General features: G+C 36.6%; 1 protein-coding gene across 18 annotated transcripts in view; it reads left to right on the top strand.

Moving 5' to 3' along the window:
- CEPT1 (choline/ethanolamine phosphotransferase 1) overlaps positions 1 to 20,550 on the top strand; it is a 41,463-nt gene extending 20,913 nt beyond the window's left edge. For 5 of the 18 annotated variants that reach the window (XM_005663567.4, XM_003125857.7, XM_005663566.4 and 2 more), the window contains exons 5-9: positions 9,978 to 10,062; positions 17,079 to 17,210; positions 17,708 to 17,866; positions 18,723 to 18,848; positions 19,737 to 20,550. In XM_005663567.4, coding sequence (XP_005663624.1) covers positions 9,978 to 10,062; positions 17,079 to 17,210; positions 17,708 to 17,866; positions 18,723 to 18,848; positions 19,737 to 19,856 — 622 coding nt within the window. In that variant the 3' untranslated portion in view covers positions 19,857 to 20,550. Of the gene's footprint in view, positions 1 to 3,013; positions 3,099 to 8,184; positions 8,327 to 9,977; positions 10,063 to 17,078; positions 17,211 to 17,707; positions 17,867 to 18,722; positions 18,849 to 19,736 lie in introns of all 18 variants that reach the window. The other 13 variants (XM_021090044.2, XM_085023687.1, XM_021090043.2 and 10 more) reach the window with 4 other exon arrangements.
- The last annotated feature ends 351 nt before the right edge of the window (positions 20,551 to 20,901 follow it).

The raw sequence follows: 20,901 nt of genomic DNA, 5'->3' as shown, positions 1-20,901 counted from the left end.
TTTCATTAGTGTCCTAATGTCACTGTTCTTAGTTTTTAAACCTGCTCATGGTATCTTGAACAAAAATAGCCATAGTAATTTAATCCATCCATAAATTAAATAATTTTCATTCACAGTCAAGTATTACGAGAAAACCAGTGTGATTTGGGTGCATCTCCCACGAACACGTGAGTGCTATATCTTCCAGCACTTCGCTCAAAGCTGTCTTGCACAGAGAATATCAGTGCCTGTCACATCTAGACAGACCTCTCTCCTGACAGTGCTTCTGGACTGAGCAAGTAGAGATCTGATGGGAAGGAGTGCTGCTCATTGGGACCCTTCCAGACCCAGCTTAGACCTTTAGAATTTTTGCTAGTCTGGATAGGAAAAACTGAGGAGGAATATGGGCTTAGAGGGATTGGGTTAGAGGAAGAAGAGAAGAACTATGAGTTGAAGCTCATTTGCAGACATTTGTGAAATATTCTTTTAAATGTTTTGAATTCTATTAAATGGAAAAGTTTGCCTTCCTTAAGGCCTAAACTCCTCTATATCTAGATATTTTAAATATGTAACTTGTAGATAGATGTATGTATAGAATCATTTTTCTAAATTAAATGCTAGAAACCCTGAACAGTCTTTAATATATGCAAAACATGGGCCTGGAAAACAATCTTACACACTGACAGGTAGAACTCTTAAATTACTATTTCGAAAAAAAATGCTGTTGTCTTTTCAGGAGAGAAAAAAAGAAAGACATTATAACAGATTGAACTCAGGCCAGTATGTCTTGCCTCAGGTATTATCTGCAAATTATCATATCTGTATATCAGCATGGGCAAGGCCCACAACTTCTGTGGGCCATATTTCCCAACTTGTAAAATAAGAGTTTTGGGTTACATGATAGCTAAGATTCCTTCTGTGAGTCTACTACTTGTAAAGATTTCTAGTGCGCTTATTGTTTATCATTACAGCAGGCAGAGTATTTATCTTCACTTTGTGACATTTTTCTATTTATGTGTCTAGGGTTTCACATTTACACTAGCTAAAAACCCTGCCACCAACATTTATTCCTATGTAAGTAAATAACTACTGACTTTTTCTGTAGTTCAGTGAAAAAGTTAATGAGCTATGTAGTCAACTGACAAATCTAGTTCATCCTTTTATCCAAATAATCTCTAAAGAATAAGTATTTAAAGACTGTTGTCTGTTAATATATAATCCACTTTTATGTGGATTAGGAATTAGGAGATTTCCTACATATATAAAAGATAAACAGCAAGGTCCTACTGTATAGCACAGGGAGCTATATTCAACGGAATCACTTTGCTGTACACCAGAAACTAACACAATATTGTAAATCAACTATACTTCACTTAAAAAAAAAAGAACTAGGAAATTTCTTATTCAGTGCCCGTATAGGATCTTCCTGTCTTTAAATGTTTAATAAGATTTATCACATGAATTATTAAATACCAGAGATTTTCCTTTTAGTTTCTAGTTTCCCTAATTTTTTTTTTCTTCAGCAGTGATCATTCATTTGGACTCTGCCCATTTAAATTTTATCAAATTAATAAATGTAGAACCTAGATTGTAGTTTGGTCTCACAGATCATCAGGTAAAATCATAAATCATTACCATTCTTCAGTTTTTAATTTTCATTGTGTAGTTTTGTTTTTGTTGTGGTTTTTTTTGTTGTTCATTTGTTTTTTCTTTTTAAGGCTGCTCCTGTGGTTTATGGAAGTTCCCGGGCTAGAGGCCTAATTGGAGCTGCAGCTGAGGCCTGTAGCACAGCCACATCAACACCAGATCTGAGCCACTCCTGTGACCTACGCTGCACCTTGCCGCAACACTGGATACTTAACCTACTGAGGACACCAGGGATCGAACCCGCATCCTCACAGACGTCGGGTCCTTAACTCTGACGGGAACTCCTCATTGTGTAGTTTTTATTTGAGGCCTATTTTTTTTTTTTTTTTTTTGTCTTTTGTCTTTTTAGGGCCCCACATGCGGCACATGGAGGTTCCCAAGCTAGGGCTCGAATTGAAGCGATAGCCGCCAGCCTACACCACAGCCACAGCAACAGGGAATCCGAGCCCTGTCTGCGACCTACACCACATCTCACGGCAACACCAGACCCTTAACCCACTGAGCAAGGCCGAAGATCGAACCTGCGTCCCCATGAGCACCAGTCGGACTCGTCAACCAATGAGCCATGACGGGAACTCTAAGCCTATTTTATGCTGCTACTCTTTTTTTTGTCACCGTCTGTGTTTTGAAACTTATTTAGTGGTTGAATTGGATATTTTACTTATTTTTACCACTAATAAACTAATCCCATATAGCAGAGAGTTATAATGCTGGTGGGGAATTAAGGAAAGAGAAAGGAAAAAGAATTAGGATTCTGGACTAGAGATTATCAGGATAAGGAGATGGCCAATTTGATTTTTACTCTAGTCATATTGAAAGAAGTCACACTTTCACTTTCTCACTCGCCCTTTTCACATCTATGTAGTCATCTATGCTGTCATCTGAGACACCAGAGGTAGGAGTGTGATGAGATGTGGGGCAGGGAAGGGGTGTGAGATGATTAGTGATTTTTCAGACACATAGATAATTATACACCGGGGTTTGGGGGAAGTGTTCCTATCCACAAGGAGGTCTGGATAGGTTCTGGCACTGAAGGGGACCTATGTCACAGACAGTGTAATCACAAGCAGCATTCACTGTTCCTAGGTAATTGAGAATTGACTGTTTTGGGTTCCAGTTGTTTCAACTGCCTATTATTAAGTCATTTGTTCCGCATATAACAGTTTCCGTTTTTAAACTTTTGTATTATTTTTATTTGGTTAAGAAATATACCTGTATGCATAAGGATAGTAATAGAACTGTATACATTGTGTTGTTGAATCTTTAGATGTCTTTATAAGGAAAATGCTACATTTTAAATATGTTTTTTTGCTACCTGATTTAGTAGGGCTCTTTAGCAAAAGCTCTGAGTAAAGTTATTTTGAAATGTTTGTTTCCTTATGCATAGATTCGATGTTACAGAGTCCCAGATCATAATTATAATATGCCAGCTTCTCACAGGAACCCTGGGACCTTGGTTCTGGAACTTCACGGTAACCGCTAGAATATTCATGCTGTCCAATAAACAGTGGCGTGAACTCAATAAAGACAGCACCTTTGTCATGCACAGAGTAATTAAAAAACAAAAATTCGAAAGTCTTTCTGATGATATTTCACAGAGAAACAGATTATTAGACAATGAATAATTTTAATGTATAATAGGGCAATAAAAATCCACCCTATTAAACAAAATTTTTTGAAATACAGTATTATTACTGGTGATTTGATGTTAAAAAAACAGCCCTCTCTCCCATTTACCTACTATACCCCGTATCCTTTTTGCTGTATAATATTTTTAATACAATTACCTTTCCACCATTAAAAGGAGGTTTTTTTGGTATTTATATTTTGAAAACAATAAAGCAGCAGAGTTTTCCTTAGGTAGGTAAGTTGAAAGGACTCTTTATAGTAAGGTAGGAAAGATTCTGTTAATTCTGGTAATATTTTTTAGAAACCTGGTACTAGTTCTTGTGCTTCTATGAAATGATCTTGATTTTTTTAAAAAATTTAGTGCTAGAAGCTATTCTCACTTCTGTTTGTTTTGTGTGCTGTTTTCCTCTCTCAGTTGTGCTTTTAAAACTAAGTATTCTTGGCATTTCATGTCACTATAGCCATTCTTTGAATACCCTCCTTTTTCCATTTTGCTTTAGTAAATACCTATTTCCTTAATGCTGAGAGTAATATATCTTTTTTCTCTCATTAGAATTATAATTTTGACCTTATGACTTTTAAAAGTTCAGAAAGATTTATTAGGAAATGGTTTCCCAGTAGAATAGTCCAGAATCCCTCACACTTTAGTATGAAAACGTTTATTTACAAGAAAAATAGATTCTCTTTATTTTTCAGTTCGGGGGTGTTGGGGAACTGTTCACATGAACACCTGACCCATCATTCCAGCACTGCAAAGCTACCCGTACCCCCCAAATGCTTCAGTAATATGAGGGAAATAGTCTCTGATAGCAGCTTTCTTTCCGAAAGGTATCTTGCATCCTTGTCAATGCAGTCACTCAGTGGTTGCAGTGATGGCTTTGGGGACAAATCAACATTGAGTGATATCCTACATCATTTTTTTTTTCAAATAACCTCGGAATATAGTGTATACTTAGAAGTACTATAGGCATGTTTTAGGAGCAAAACTAAAGCCATTTTCAATTGACTCTATGATGTATTGGCATCATTATTTGTGTGATTTCCTCCTGGAATAGAATAATGTGCATAGTCCAGGATGTCATTCTTTAGCACTCTTATATCCTTAATCTGTTGCTGGTACTTTCTCCAAAGACCTGAAGCTTTATGCTCACTGCATTTATAAAATTCGATAGTTCATTTATTATTAATATTAATTATACTAACCAAGGTTTTTTACCCACCAATGTTCTTGATGAAATTAATAGGATATTGACTATTTCATTAACCTTCATCTTTTCTGTCTGTGTTAACAAAGTATCCTCTATTTACAGAGCCCTTCCTATTAAAATTTTTCTAGAACTGATGTACTTTAATTTTAACACAATGAAAATGTTTTTGGAAATACATTTTTTTTCCTCCAGATATAGTGTCTTCACTTTTATCAGTTGCTAACTTGCAGAGATTTTTCCTTTGCTTTTAAAATATGTGTTGCTTTAACTGATTTGATCATTGAAGTGAAATTGTCAGATGTGCTTTCTTTTTTCTTTACAAAGCTCAGAGGAAAATACAAACTTCAGAAAGAGTTGTTTTTTCTCATTTCTTCCCAAAGTATTTTTTAATTTATTAGCATCTAAACTTTCTGTATTAGCTATTTATTGCCTATTGTATGCTGCCACTTTAGGAAAAACTGTTCAAATATAAGAAACTTCATCTTGAAATGTATGGACATCTTAGTGATAACAAATTAAAAAACATATGACAAATGTCTGTCTTAGTTGATTAGTAGGCTAAAAATTTTAGCCTACTAAATTTTAGCACTGAGTAGGAACAACATTCTAATTTCTTTCAAGGCTCTGCCACTTATCATTTCTCTCTGCTTAGAAAAGTCACTTACCCTGTCTAAATTTCTTCATCTATGCAGTAGTGATATTTCCTACCGCCTAAAATAGTTGTGAAGATTAAAAGAGTAAAGCATGTTATGTGCTAGTTGCAGTGCTTGTCATATAAGTATTTATTATCGTTATTATGTTTAAGACCTGTTAGTAACTTCTAATAACTTCCAGATTTCTTCCAAAATTGATTGTGCTAGTTTGAGGGGAAGACATGATCCCTTTATTTAGTTAGCTCCAAGGTTATCACTGAATGAGGTGAGAGGACTCTTCTAATTCTTCTTTTTCCAAAGGTGGGAGGACAGGATGCCCCTTAAATTTGGGACCTAAACTTGACTTCCTCTTAGAGGACTTATTTTTTTCTACCCTTTGCCTACTTTTCTCTTATTCAGAATCACTGGATGGGTGATTGTTTTGTTTCAGTCTTCTCAGATAATCTAAAGATCCATATAGTCACTCGGGGTAGATAATACTGTTTTAAATAATTAAGCTTATCTCAAAAAATAGACGCTTAGACTTTCTCTGTATGTAACCCTTGACTTTAAAATACTCAATAGTTATCACTTAGCTGCATGGCTAATGTTATTTAACATTAAGCTTGTCATCCCCAGTTTGCCCCTTATCAAGGATAGAAAGTAAAATATTGGAAGGCAGTATGTTGAATTTCTAGGTCAGTCCTCATTCCAGTCTGCCAATACTTCACCCACCCATGGTACTTCTGGTAAAGTATATGATTATATATAAGTTCCCTAGAACATCAGATCCATTTACAAATAATTGTGACTCTGTAGTTAAAGCAGTCCAGTCCTTGACTAGGATTCTAGCCACCTTCAATGACTTTGTAAACAAAATGCTGCTTTTTAAATAACTTACAAGTCAGACTGTACAAATCAGAATTACTATGACAGTATGAATTGAGGTCTAGCATATATTTTGTGATAACCAATGTAGTAGCCAACCCCTTAAAGTACAACAAAATTATGTTTACTAATTATGTTCACGAATTTTAACCAAAAAAACTGTGTTTATTGGCGTTCCCTGGGGGCATATTGGTTAAGGTCTGGCCTTGTCACTGCTGTGGCTCAGTTTTGTTCCCTGGCCCAGGAACTTGTGCATGCCGCAGGCATGGCCAAATGTATATATATTTATATATATATATATATTTATATTTACTGTATATATGTATTTACAAATTAACTTCATGTGTATCTTTGAAATGCATGTGTCCTATATAGAAGAAAACTAAATTAAATTGTCTTATTTCTGATATTAGAAGGAAAAGACACATGAAAAATGCTAGGAAATTACGATTAACATGTTTATCAACCCCCACAGGATGTCAGTTAAATAAATCCCTTCTCATCCCTCAGTTAATACTGATTCTTGTTGGAATTCAGACCAAATGCATTTGTTAGGAATCTCTCTGAACACTAAGAAATAAAAATGAAACATTTGAAATGGAAATTTTCTTTAGAGTTAGCTAGCTTAGATGGTTTGGAGTTTTTACACCCTTTTTCACTTTTAAAAGCTGTACTTCTTATGTAGTAACATCCTGACCAGGAAGCTTTCTGAGTTGCCCTTCCCTGGTGATGGAGCTCCCTAGGCTTCTCCCTCCAACTAGGAAGATTCTGTTTCCTGTTCAGAAGTTAAAATTGCTCATATTTATTTAGGACACCTTTGTGTCTTTACCTCTCAATGAATAGACAGGATGTTGTAAGTTAGTGATGGGCCCAAGGAGTTAGTTATGAGTGCTGGAGGTTATTTTGACTGTGGACTGCCGCACTTACAGCCTCCCCATCAGAAACATGGGAGAGCTTAATTTCCACCACTGGTTTGCTTTTTTCCATTTTTCTTCTGTGAGAGCCATCAGAATGCTGTTTGTTGCTGGCTTGCTATAGTAATTTAAGTGTGTTCTGACCAGAGTACTTGTGGATTATCCACAGTAATCGGGATCGTTCTTTTTGTCCTTTGGCAATCTATACTAAAATAAAGAAGAAAGAAGAAATTATTTAAGCAATACCAGTCAAGATATTTCAATAGTTTCATGGTTACAGAAAATTGTTTATCATCATCTGGTTTTCCCCCTGAAACCTTTAGGATGTGGAAATCTAATGATAGAGATATGAAATTTGCTTTCCCGTGTCTTTTTAAAAAAATCACTCTGGTGTCTTAGGTGGTTTTCGACCACATAGCTCTTGTTCCTTGAAGGGCTTATTTTTGGTATAGTTGCGGACATTGATTTTTTGTTTGTTTGTTTGCTTTTGTTTTTGAGAAGTAGTTCCAACAGTTGAGAATATTGTCACCCATGTTATTATTTTGAAAATAATAAGGATAAGCAAGGGACCACAGAATGCCAAATTCCTGCCTTTATATAGTGTTCTGCCTCCAGACAAGTATGTCTTTCCTGCATAGCCAAAAAAGAGTAAGATGAACCCCCTCCTCATATGTTAGAGTAAATTCAGCCCATCCTCAGAGACTTCTTAGAGGAAGGGTGGAAAAATGGACTGTCCCATAACCACTTCTCTGCTGAACAGAATCATGAACTCTTGCTCGCTGTTAATCATTTCTCCCACCTCTCCCTCTTAGCTTGCTTAGTTTCCGCCTGTGTGGATGGCCTCGCACTGCACCCTTTTTCATTGACAGTCGCCATTAGAGCCACATGTCCAGGAGTGGGGATAGACAGTTCTCATGACTCAGAGTAGGAGGGCTTTATTCTGGAGTACAGAATGTTCCTCCAAATCAGATAATCACACAAGAAAAAATATTCTTAACTAATTAAAACTGGTAAGTAAGTTTTCCCTGACTATCCCTCTTAACATGAAGGCACTGTTGATCTAAATACAACGATAATATCTGAATGGTTTAGAAAAATTCTGTCTTCCAAAATTTCCAAACAGGCTAATCCATAAATCTTTCCCGAGGAGTCCCAATTTGGGGCTTTGTAAAGATTTTTCGTATTTCCTATTCTCTTTTACATTCATCCAAGGTACAAAGATTAATTGCATGAGGTTCCCTCCATTTTTATTTTGTAATTCTATACTTCTGGCCCTTCCCCTCCCAGAAGGCTACTTCATATATCCAGCAAAATGTTGTAAGATGTCTGCCCTCCTCCACCCAAGACAGAGTCGATCATCTTTGACACCTGCTTAGTCTCCTGAGTCTGCTACTGAGTAATTCCCCTTATTGGCAACACCACTCACCAGGTCAGCTCTATAGATTCTTTTTAGCCTGATTCAGTCCATTTTTTTTCCAATAAATGTGTTATATCAAAATAACTACATCACTATATGTTTGTAGCTTAATGCGCTTCTGTTTTAAAAACATTCTTGAGCAAAGATCAGTTTTTTAGTTGTGAGAGACTAGTTTCAATCTAGTTACTTACGAGCATGAGAGCTTACATAGCTTAAGCTCACATTATAGATTGTCTGCTTGAAGTATCAGTTTTAGAAATGGGGGCTTTATTCTGCTCTGGGAGTAGAACCCCTTTGCTATTGTTGCTATCAATTTTCTTAGACTGATTTTTTTTTTCAGTTTACCTTCGTAATAGATAAGTTACTCACCTTGTTTAAATACTAACATTATGAAAAAGGTATGCAGTGAACAGTCTCCTCATCCTCATCTCCCAGCTGTTCAGTTCCCACGCTGTCCTCTCCAGTAGGTACCCACCGTTCTTAGTTTGTAATGTATCCTTCCAGAAATTTGTTATGTAATTATTGGCAAATATTAAAGTGGAGTATTATTTTTCTTTTTTTTTTACACAAAAAGTGGCATATACACATTCTGCAACATCTTTTTCACCTAATATAACTTTGATATTTTTCCATAGCACATAGAGAGCTGCCCAACTCCTTTTTAAAGCTACCCAATTGTCCATTGTATGGAAGTACCGTAATTTCTAGAACTACTCCCTCATTGAGGGATATTTTAAAAATTCTGTTACTATAAGTGATGTAATGAATAACCCTGTACAGACACTTTGTGCAGGCACATCTGTAGGCTAAATCATCACAGTTACAAGGCATTTCAGATCCAGTAATCTGAGAACGACAATCTCAAAATTTTATAAAGTGCTATCTTGCAGAGGGAAAGGAACACCCGTTTATGCTTTGCTCCTCAGTCTTTTTGCCCATATTCTTTTTTCAGACTCTCAGACTTCTAATTTCTACTGCCCTTTTTTGTACCAGGTTTGTCTTTTCTTGACTCTTAAGATTTTTAGCAACCTCAAAGCTAATTCTTGGCTGCTTTCAGTATCTTCTTTCCAGATGTCTTAGGGTAGTAGACCTGATAAGCAGAAGAATTTGATTGAGAATTGGGTGGATTTTTTTTTTCCACACCCATGCTGTGGAAGGTGTTAAATGAATATATCTAAAAGGGCAGTAAGTTTTGCAAGTTATTGGTGATATATGTTACTTTAGGAAAAGCTTACCATTTCTTCCATTTGATACTACAAAGCACTTATTTCAAGATCTCATAGTGCACAGTGCAGTCCTCTGGCACTCACAGTTTAATACATGCACACATTTTTTTTTTCTTTTTTTTTTTTCTTTTTTTTTTTTTTTTTTTTGGTGAGAAAGGTTAAGCTACAGTTTCAGCCCAATTTCAATTAAATCAGAAATTTCCTTTAGAAAGGAGGGGTTTTTATTGCTCTGTGAAATTCAAATTAAATTATAAAAGGCTCTGGATTTTATTTGATTTTGCTCATAACAAATTTTTGACACCTCCTTTTCCCCTTTCCTCAGTATTTGAGATTTTTTTCTATTGTGCATGATAGAGGAATGCTGCTAAGCTTGCAAGTAATTAACTTGAAATTGTTTTGAGTAATTCTGCTTTTTTTGGCTTTTTGTACCTAATCAGAATTGATGTGACTGAAGTGCAAATCTTCATAATAATCATGCATTTGCTGGCAGTGATTGGAGGACCACCTTTTTGGCAATCTATGGTAACTCTTCACATTGTATAACCCATGTGATGCATGTTGTCTTCAGCTTGTGTTTTTCTAATATAGGATAATCTAGTTAAAGGGTGATGTGTAAAATTATTTTACTCTTTCTGAAAATGAAAAGTCACAGCAATGGTAGGACACAAACATCTCTTTAGGGCACAGTGAATTTTGCTACTTGGGGTTAATGTGGTATTCAGTAGTAGGTCCATTTGGGGGCTCTTTTTGAAGGCTATCAGAATTATTATTTGTCATCCTTTTTTTACAGTTGAAGAACCAGTGGGTAGTGTATCAAGTTAACCAATGACAAGATTAAATCAGATTTTTTATTCTCTTTCTGAACTACATGGGTCTACAAGTTTTCTCTCTCATATGCTTAAAGCTGAATAACAAATTTTGATAGTACATTAACTCTGGCCCCAGAACAGAATAAATGCTTCTTGAAATCAATGTCATAGTATTGTTTCAACAAGCCAGGACCTTGGTTTTCAACCTGACCTGAAATATAGTCACCCTACAAATATAAATTCTTTTCTGAAAGAGGGAATATAGTATGTATAATACAGGGGCCAAGAACCACAGGCTCAGGAACCAGACTGCCAGAGTTTGGGCCTGGCCTCACTGCCTACTATGTGAACTTCATCTGTTATCCAACCCTCTCTGGCTTAGTTTTCTCCTCAGTAAAATGAGGAAAATAATACCTGTCTTAGAAGGTGATTATGTGGATTAAATGAATATGTGTAAAGCATTCAGAATAGTGCCTATCAAATCATAAGCCCTCAATAAAAGCTGTTGCTGTTCTTACAGTTGGAATGTTTATTACTGCTTAACGAACACAGTTTTTAAAAATCAGATTCATTCTAAGGTATAATGGAAATTTACTGAGCAAAACTTTGCCCTTACCTAATTCGCTTTATATTGGTGAATCAGATACTTGAGGAAGTGTAATTAACACTCCTCCCTAAGTATTTATTACCAGAAATTGTTTAATGCCTTTTTTGGTGCGTAGGGTTGTGAGGAGGGAGGAAATAAAGGAATAGAAATAATCCATAGTCAACCAGGAAAATTCCAAAACTGTTTATGCATGTACATAATATTATTAAAATCATTTTTTCCTGCACATTAGTCTCAAAAGCCAAAACAATCTCTAGTGCAGTCTGAGATGCATAGATAGGTATCTGTGTATCTCTGTACATCTCAGATTTCACTAAAAAGTATTACTACTTTCGCTCCCCTGTAGGTTAAATAATTAACATTTTTTAAATAATTATAAAACTACTAAATAGTTAATGGTTTTAAACAATTTAGCTGTGGAGGAAAGAAAAGATTTTCTTTTCCTGAAACTAGATTATAAAGTCTAAAGCCTACCTCCCACTTAAATTTTTTGTATCGCTTAACTATATTAATTATTATTTTCATAGGCTTCACGTTTCATACCAAAATCTCTTCCCCCCCAAAAATTATTTTATATATCTCACACACATATAAATTACCTGTAATGTTTCAGCACATCGATAACAAAGAAAAAAAAGTAGAATTTCTCGTTTGATCATCCCCAAACAAGTCAGCATCAGGTGTGTTTACCTAACTATCCTTATCAATATAGGAATACATAAAGCATTGTTGTCAGTGTAGTTATGTATTCATGTAGGTTATACACAAACCCTTATTTTTTTAGATGGTGTCTGGCTTTTTTGCTTCAGGTAAACTTGCCACTTTTTTATTAGGATTTATACACATAATCTGCACACATACATCACAGATGTAATTTTTTTTCTTTTAAAAATATAAAGAATTTTGTTCTATCTTTACCGATAATTAAGATAATATAATCACTTTTTTATTATATGTTTAGAAAAGTAATCTGAGAAATTCTCAGATCCAAGACTGAAAAGGAGGTTCCAGACCCAGCAATCCAGTGCCAGGATTAGTGAGGTTAGGTTGCAGCAGGGAAACAGATTCCCAGGCCCCTGTTTTATTATTAGCATCACTGGTTCCACTCTTAACCATCATTAAACTATAGGAAAGGACTTGACTTCTCTGGTAATATTTGGAGGCTTAGAGGAATAGTCTGTGTTCTTTGACCAGTTTCCAGTACAGATTCCTATAACTGACTTCAGACCGTTGTATTTCTTTTTTTTTTAACCCGGCCCTATGCACTCATGCTGAATATGCTGTTTTGAATCGCATTGTATTAGTTCAGGAAAGACTACTACATGCAGTGCTCCAATTTATTTGTATGCCAGAATGGAGAGAAGATATTTATTTAGGGCCCAGGTGTAAAATTTTTATCTCTTTTGAGATTGAGAACATAAAACGGAAATTGCTGGAGTTCTCACTATGGTGCGGTGAGTTCAGGATCCCACATTGTCTCTGCGGGCATTGTGGGTTCAATCCCTGGCTCAGCGCAGTGGGTTACAGATCCAGCAGTGCTGCAGCTGTGGCCTGGGAACTTCCAAGTGCTGAGGGCGTGGCCAAAAAAAAAAAAAAAATTACCTTCCAAATCCTTTTACTGATATTTAAGAAAGCAACTTTATGGTAAAAACAAAAATAGTGCAGATGTCTTAATAAAGCTGATTTTAAAAAACCAACTATTTTGCAAAGGTAAGTGAGGTTCCTGGGCCAAGGATCAAACCTGCACCACAGCAGTGACCCAAGGCACTCCAGTGATAACGCTGGATCCTTAACCCACTGCATCATAAGAGAAACTCCTCTCATTGCCTTACTTATTTTCTTTTTTCCTTCAAAGAGATGGTTTTTTACCTAAAGGTTATAGTTTTTGGTTGGTTTTGGTTGGTTTGGGGGTGGGTGTGTGTGTGGTTCATGGTGGGGGTTTTCCCCCCATTTTTTAATTTTTTATTTTTATTTATCTATTTATTTATTTATTTTTGCTTTTTAGGGCCGCACTAGTGGCACGTGGAGGTTCCAGGCCAGGGGTCGAAATGGAGCTACAGCTGCTGGCCACAGCCACAGCAACACCAGATCTGAGCTGCGTCTACAACCTATACCACAGCTCACAGCAATGCTGGATTCTTAACCCACTGAGCGAGGCCAGGGATTGAACGTGCAACCTCATGGTTCTTAGTCGAATTTGTTTCTACTGTGCCACGACGGGAACTCCCTCCCCATCTTTTTAAAGTAAGAAATTATTTTCATGTATAACGGTTAGTGCATGGTTTACACATTGCAAGCAACAAGACATTTTTTGTGTGTGTATTGCTTCCCCAAAAGAATATATCCTTTTGGGGATGTCTTGGAACTATCTTCTATCGTATATAATATCACTCTTTAAAAAAAGCATATAATCACTTTGGAAGGGATTCACATGTAATCCCCTCATGGTTACTTTTATCACGACATTTGATTCTTTTAAAAGTAGTAGTTGATTAAAGGTGTGTTAAATCAAGAGACATGTTCATTTATTTATTTTTATCTTTTTAAGGCCACACCTGTGGCATATGGAAGTTCCCAGGCTAGGGGTCTAATTGGAGCTGCAGCTGCCAGCCTACACCACAGCCACTGCAACACCAGATCCAAGCCGCATCTCTGACCTACGTGGAAGCTCTGGGCAACACTGGATCCTTAACCCACTGAAAGGGGCTAGGGATTGAACCTGCATCCTTATGGATGCTAGTTTGGTTTGTTACCTCTGAGCCACAATGGGAACTCCATAGGTATAATTTATATCTCACTCTTAAACTGAAAGACTTAAGAAGTGCCATTATATTCAAGTAATTCAGACATTACAAGTAGGCATTCCTGCATTATTTGGAAGGAAGTATCTAATCTCAAAATTATACTTTTTATTCCTGCTGAAACTTACAAAGCCTGTAAGAACTTTTTATTATGCTCATAGGAAAACTAGTCTTAACAGTGTAGAAAATGATACTGTGCATTAATCTAAACAATTGAACCAAAACCTGTGTCCATTTTAATCTGATAAATCTGAGAATTTGTTTATCTCAAAAATGAACCACCTTAGATTGATATTATCTGACTGCATAATTGTATGGCATGAATCCAGAGGGTTTTACCCTACCTGTAGAGCAGACACCATGACCCGAGGGAGTTCTTACTCTTCCCAGTCCCAAAGGCTACGGATACTGAGTCTGCTTGACATAAAGGCGTTTTCAGTACAGCTTTCTGGCTGTTTCTGTGGAGTAGAAGGCACTTTGATCATCTCAGATAACTTGCAGGAGGATGAGGATAGAAAGAGAAAGATAGGGAAAAACAGAATGTGCGCATCTTCCTTGATCTTGAGTGTGAGATGAAAATGGCAACACTTGTAGTACTTTTTATAGGTGTTCAGTTGGTGCTGATTTTTAAGGGACCACCTGGTGAAACTTGGGATTCCTCTGACTTCAGCTTTCCCCATATGTTGTGTCAGATTTTCTTATAGCTAACTTCCACTTCCTTTTTCCTTCTTCATGTGGAGGCAAGATATGTCTTCATAGTATCTCAAAAAAAAAAAAAAAGGTCATTCTCTGTAGAGTGATAGAAACAGAGAACGTCTTAACCTTCATTTGACAAGTTTATGTGGAGCACCTGCAATATCCATGGTCTAGAGAGGACATAAAATCAATTCAAACATAACCCTGCACTCAGGAGCTTTTGGTTTGGGGTATATAGCTATCAAGTGAAGAGGGCCCTAGAAGTGTTTATGACTCTTTGCTCCTGAGTCTGTAGCTTCCTTAGTTTGTGATCCAAGCCATTTAGTTATTTGACTGGCTTTTCTAATGTTGCTGTTTATTCTTTCTTTTTTCAAAGAACAGCAGTTTCCATGAGCCTAAAGCATTTTCACCAGATTTTAAATACAGGTGTGACACTGTTCAGTTCAGTTGTGGCACAGATTCCTACTGTACCAGAGTTGGCACTTACTTAGTTCCCTGGCCCTAAAATAGGCAGGCCCCTGTGATGGATTAACACTTTGCTTCTTTCAAAATCTGAGGGAGTGTAGTATTTCCTCCTTTGCCAGACAGGTCCTTTGTCTCTAGAGGGAAAAGGAAGCTAGCCAGAGTATTAAATTTCAACCAGGTGCATCAGATTTAGATTGTAATATCCTTCGTTTCCTGAACTAAAACAAAAAAAATTCTCTTGGAGTTCAAAGCAACCATGGCGTCGATTTTCTCCATTATGGAAAACAAGCTTTGGATTTGGGTTCTAGAATTTAGAGATCAGTTAGGGAAGGAAGGAGACCATTTAAGATGCTCCATAAAGTTTATTTAAGACTACAGTTTTCCAAGAGGTCACAGAGTTATATAAACTCAGTTCTTGAGAGTTTCAAAGAAATGGAGTATCTAAACATTAATTTCATATCAATTTTATTAGTTTTATACAGACAAAAAATAGGAAATTTCACATTGCTTGTTTGACCTAAAAAGCATAGGCAGATGACAGCCCTAAAAATCATACACTGCCCTAATTGAAATGTCTTTATTGAAAGAATTCATTGCCTATTAAACTATTATGGGCTTTTGGAATCTTATTCTTGGAGGCATTTGTTTTTATTAATAGACTATATCATTTTACTGTTGCTTTCTTTTCAATCCATATTGGACAAAATTGGCAACTTTAAAAAGGCTAAAAAAGAGAAGTGCAAAAGGAAGAAAATCTTAAATGATTTTTTTTTTTAATGGCGACACCCACAGCATATGAAAGTTCCCAGGCTGGGGACTGAATCCAAGCCACAGCCGCAGCCTGCACTGCAGCTGCAGCCATGCTGGATCCTTTAACCCACTGTGTCAGGCTGGGGATCGAACTCTCACCTCCTTAGTGACCCAAGCCACTGAAGTCAGATTCTTAATCTGCTGTGCCATAGTGGGAACTCCTTAAGTTATTTTTTAGATTTAGAATAAGTGTATTTCATTTCAAATGATGGATATTGTGCTTGTAGATTAGATACATGAGGAGTTCCCATTGTGGCTCAGCAGGTTAAGAACCCGATATGGTCTCTGTGAAGATGTGGGTTTGATCCCTGGCCTCCTTCAGTGGGTCAAGGATCTGGCATTGCCGCAAGCTGCAGTGTAGGTTGCAGATGTGACTTGGATCTGGGCGTTGCCATGGCTGTGGTATAGGCTGGGAGCTTCCACTCCAATTCCCCCCTTAGCCTGGGAACTTCCAAATGCCACATGCATAGCCCTAAAAAAAAAGAAAAGGATTAGATACGTGATCTTAATCCACTTAGCACCCCCTTACTTTAGGTAAATCAATTCATATTTTCAGTATACTATAAAAACTTATTATTTACTTCTTTTGGGAAGTAAGCTTATATGTTACAATTTTGGATACTCGGTTATAGAGCGGTATCTGCTTGGGTGTGCTTCATATGCTTCACACCCCCCACCTCCCTCTGAGTTTGCTCTCCTCCTATCAGAATCTCTTGACAGCAACATTGGAGGTGTTTTTACCATTTGAGATTACCAGAAGCTCCTTAAATACGAATGCCTTCTCAGTTGCTCTCTCCTGCTCCCTACTTTTACTAGCTGCCTATATCCTAACAGTTTGGAGTTGGGAACTCTTCTGAGTAGAACTTCTGTCTTTCATTTGCTAGTTTGCAGATATGTTAATCTTGTTGCAAATATTCTAGTGCTTTAATGTTTCATGCTTTCTCTCCCATAAACTTAGTAACAAAATACAGATTTAGAGGTAGAGTACAAAAAATGCACAAAGTAAAAGGCAAGTACACTCTTTTATGACAAGGCCAGAAGATAGCCTTGTTCACTGTGGCCATACTTCTGGGATGCATTAGGTGAGCTTTACTTAGTTATGACACAAATTCATAAAATTGGATCAGTTGGCTTTTTAAAAAAGTTGGTGTCAGAAGTTAGATTAATTTTCATATAGTACCACATCTCTTGAAGACTTGTTGTATTGCATATAATGGAAGGAATAGGGAGACTCCCATTAATTTAACTTAAACTACAAGGAGTGACTGTATCAGAATATGAATCAAATATTTTTTGTTTTCTTATTAATTTGTATAGATATTAATTGTTCTCTCTCTCTACCCATTAAAGATTCCAGTGCTGAATATTCAAATGAAAATTTTTCCTGCACTTTGTACTGTAGCAGGGACCATATTTTCCTGTACAAATTACTTCCGTGTAATCTTCACAGGTGGTGTTGGAAAAAATGGATCAACCATAGCAGTAAGTACGTCTTAAGATTTCCAGTGATTGTCTGTGCTAGGAGTTAGTTTTGTAGTTGCTTTTTCATTTGAATTGTTAATTAAAATCACTTGTTAATTGAGAGTTTCCACTTAAAGAAAAAAGTAGTATCTGAAACTTATGTTTTATTTACATGTGTATACATTTACATGCTTATATTTGCATATTTTTGTGCCTGCACACACACACACACACACACAACACACACACACACTTTTATACACATAACATTTTTTTAAAAGTGTGACCTTTGTGAAATGAATCTGGTTTCTTAAGTCAAATCCCCAGTTTATTCCCGACCAATCCATGCTCCTGCTTTTCCTTAGCTGTTCTTGTGTTCAGTTATAAAACTATGGCCTTGTCAGATACCATGAGGTTCTTAGAAGCTGAAATTTCTCTCTCTTACAGCACTCAGATCCATACAGTATCTGATGGGTATAGAGTACCACTAACTCCTCATTTCTCTTTACTTTGTACAGGGAACAAGCGTCCTTTCTCCTTTTCTCCATATTGGATCAGTAATTACATTAGCTGCAATGATCTACAAGAAATCAGCAGTTCAGCTTTTTGAAAAGCACCCCTGTCTTTATATATTGACATTTGGTTTTGTATCTGCCAAAATCACCAATAAGCTTGTGGTAAGCACCAAAGTTTTGGTTTGTTTTGCTTTTCACTTTAATCATATTTTATTTTTATGGCCATAGTTTTCATTTCATAGCTTCCTAGGCAGTCCTAGAGTTTGCCCTCCTCCGGTCAAATATCTTGACATCAGTTGGGAGCTGTTTTTACTCTTTTTTTTTTTTTTTTTTTTTTTTTTTTGTCATTTCTTGGGCCGCTCCCATGGCATATGGAGGTTCCCAGGCTAGGGGTCCAATCGGAGCTGTAGCCACCAGCCTATGGCAGGACCACAGCAATGCAGGATCCGAGCTAAGTCTGCGACCCACACCACTGAGCAAGGCCAGGATCGAACCCACAACCTCATGGTTCCTAGTCGGATTCGTTAACCACTGCGCCACAAGGGAACTCCTGTTTTTACTCTTATGTGAAGCTACAGTTTGAGATTACCAGAAACTACTTGAACTTCTACAACTCTTCTTTCTATCCACAAAAATAGATTAATTATTTATTTATTTATTATAATTATTTATTAAATTACAATGTAATAATATGGATTAAATTATAATTTGTTTATTAATTAATAATTAACCAATAATTCATTTGGTTATTTAGTTTGCCTTCTTCACTCTCAATCTGTACATCAATTTAAGGCTCTTGTGAAAAGTGTATCTAGGGGGACTTAGTTGACATGGTATATCATTTTGATGGGTAGCTCTCATACCCACTTTGTGTTGTAATTTTAGTTTTGGAAATTCAACAGGTATTGCTAAAGAAGCTCTTGAAGCTTGATATTTGATCACAATATTGATTTACTATGTAGCTCACAACTGCTCTGATATGAAAATGCCTCCATCACTGATTTTCTTCTATTCGTAGGTGGCACATATGACTAAAAGTGAAATGCATTTGCATGACACAGCATTCATAGGTCCAGCACTTTTGTTTCTGGACCAATATTTTAACAGCTTTATTGATGAATATATTGTTCTTTGGATTGCTCTGGTAAGTTTTGTACTATATTCTTTTTTTTTTTTTTTTTTTTTTTTTTTTTTGTCTTTTGTCTTTTGTTGTTGTTGTTGTTGTTGTTGTTGTTGTTATTGTTGCTATTTCTTGGGCCGCTCCCGCGGCATATGGAGGTTCCCAGGCTAGGGGTTGAATCGGAGCTGTAGCCACTGGCCTACGCCAGAGCCACAGCAACGCAGGATCCGAGCCGCGTCTGCAACCTACACCACAGCTCACGGCAACGCCGGATCGTTAACCCACTGAGCAAGGGCAGGGATCGAACCCGAAACCTCATGGTTCCTAGTCGGATTCGTTAACCACTGCGCCACGACGGGAACTCCTGTACTATATTCTGTTTCATGATTTGGAGGCTACTTGTTTTCTTATTTCATTGGGCCAGTCCTGAGAGATGGATAAGTGTAATAATTTGAAATACCAGAAGACCACATTTATGGGACTTCATGAGAGTTCCTTGTGGCTTCATCTTTGAGTCTTTTTTTTTTTTTTTTTTTTTTTTGCATTATTCTTATTAGTCCTGTCTACATTATGGCTCATAAATTCTGTGTTTCTGACTTTGCAGGAGTTGACAAACTACACCCTGTGGGCCAGTGGCCAGTTTTTGTAAATAAAGTTTTATTGGAACACATTCATGGCTATTCATTTATGTTTCGTCTATGTCTGCTTTTTTGCTACCATGGCAGAGTTGAGCAGTTGTGACAAAGCCAGTTTGTTGTTCCTTGATGTAAAGGAAAAATTGTGAGGAGATTGAGTTATTGTGTGGAATGGAAATGACTTTGAAGAAAGTCAGAAGCCACTCCTTGGCCTTTAGGAAGCATAGGGATAGCCTAAGCAGGTCCCGAAAAACCTAATAGTCTCTTTTTTTTCCAGGTCTTCTCTTTCTTTGATTTGATTCGCTACTGTGTCAGTGTTTGCAATCAGATTGCATCTCACCTGCACATACATGTCTTCAGAATCAAGGTCTCTACAGCTCATTCTAATCATCATTAGTGATGCAGTTGATGTTATATAGGAAACTCATGTTTTCTGCAGAAAAGAATCTGAATATACCAAGAAAGGGGCGGTTAAGAATAAATATAATTTATAATAATCAATGTTGTATAACTTTTATTCTTTGTTATTGGTAACACTCCTTAACTATGCTGTGTAAGAATGGGAATTTCAAGTTCCATCTTGTATATTGTGCGTGTCGGTCATACAGCATTTGGCCCAAGAAAGCATGCAGGAAAAAAATGCCATGTGTTTGTCATTATCCTGAATTCAGAGTAAAATTGTCGTGGGGAGCAGATCCCCAGTGGTGGAGATTTCTACTGTAGAATATTTGTGGGCCAAAAGATGGTTGCTTTATAATTTTAACAAATCATCATCTTTTAGTGGCATCCTTGTTTCATGTCTTCTCAAGCTTTCTTTACTAAAGCATTCAGCTTGTGGCACAGATTTATCCCACTAGCTTGTGGGGTGGCACGAGTGATAAAGATCTTGAATTTGGATTGAGAAGTTTCCTATCTTTACACTGTTGAGGAAGTCATTTTTTTTTTTTTTTTTTTTTTTTTTTTTTTTTTTTTTTTTTTTGCTCAAGAAATGGTATCTCATGGGCTTGGGAAATCCTGTTAGCATGCATAATAATGTGGTAACTTTGTCGATTCATTTTATTTTTTTAAATAAATATATGATCTGAAAGCCAGTCTTTTTCTCAGTTTTATTCAGTGGAAAGGTAAACTAAGTTTTAATGTCATTTTTAACATTTTTTAACAAAATTTATTTCTGTTCTTTAATAAATAAGGAAATTCAGTCAGTTGAGTTATTATGTGTCCTGTGACCTTTCTATTTTGTATGAAACTGTTTAACTTAAAACACAGGAGTGCTATGCTCCTTTCCCCTCTCAGTAGGTTTTTTTGGTTGTAGTTGTCACCGTTGAGATTACAAGTGTTTTAGGAATCTCAAACCCTTCCCCAGATTTTCAGTAAGAGGCTCAGGCTTCTCTGGGCAATTATTGACAATCTGCACTCTCCTTTTCTGGCTGCTCAGTATCTGT

The sequence above is a fragment of the Sus scrofa genome, chromosome 4, assembly GCF_054392235.1.
Source record: "Sus scrofa isolate SSC_HxYL_T2T_F1_AM1 chromosome 4, Sscrofa_HxYL_maternal_Yorkshire_Landrace_v2.0, whole genome shotgun sequence".
Taxonomy (NCBI): Eukaryota; Metazoa; Chordata; class Mammalia; order Artiodactyla; family Suidae; genus Sus; species Sus scrofa.
This window is presented reverse-complemented; position numbering and strand designations above follow the sequence as displayed.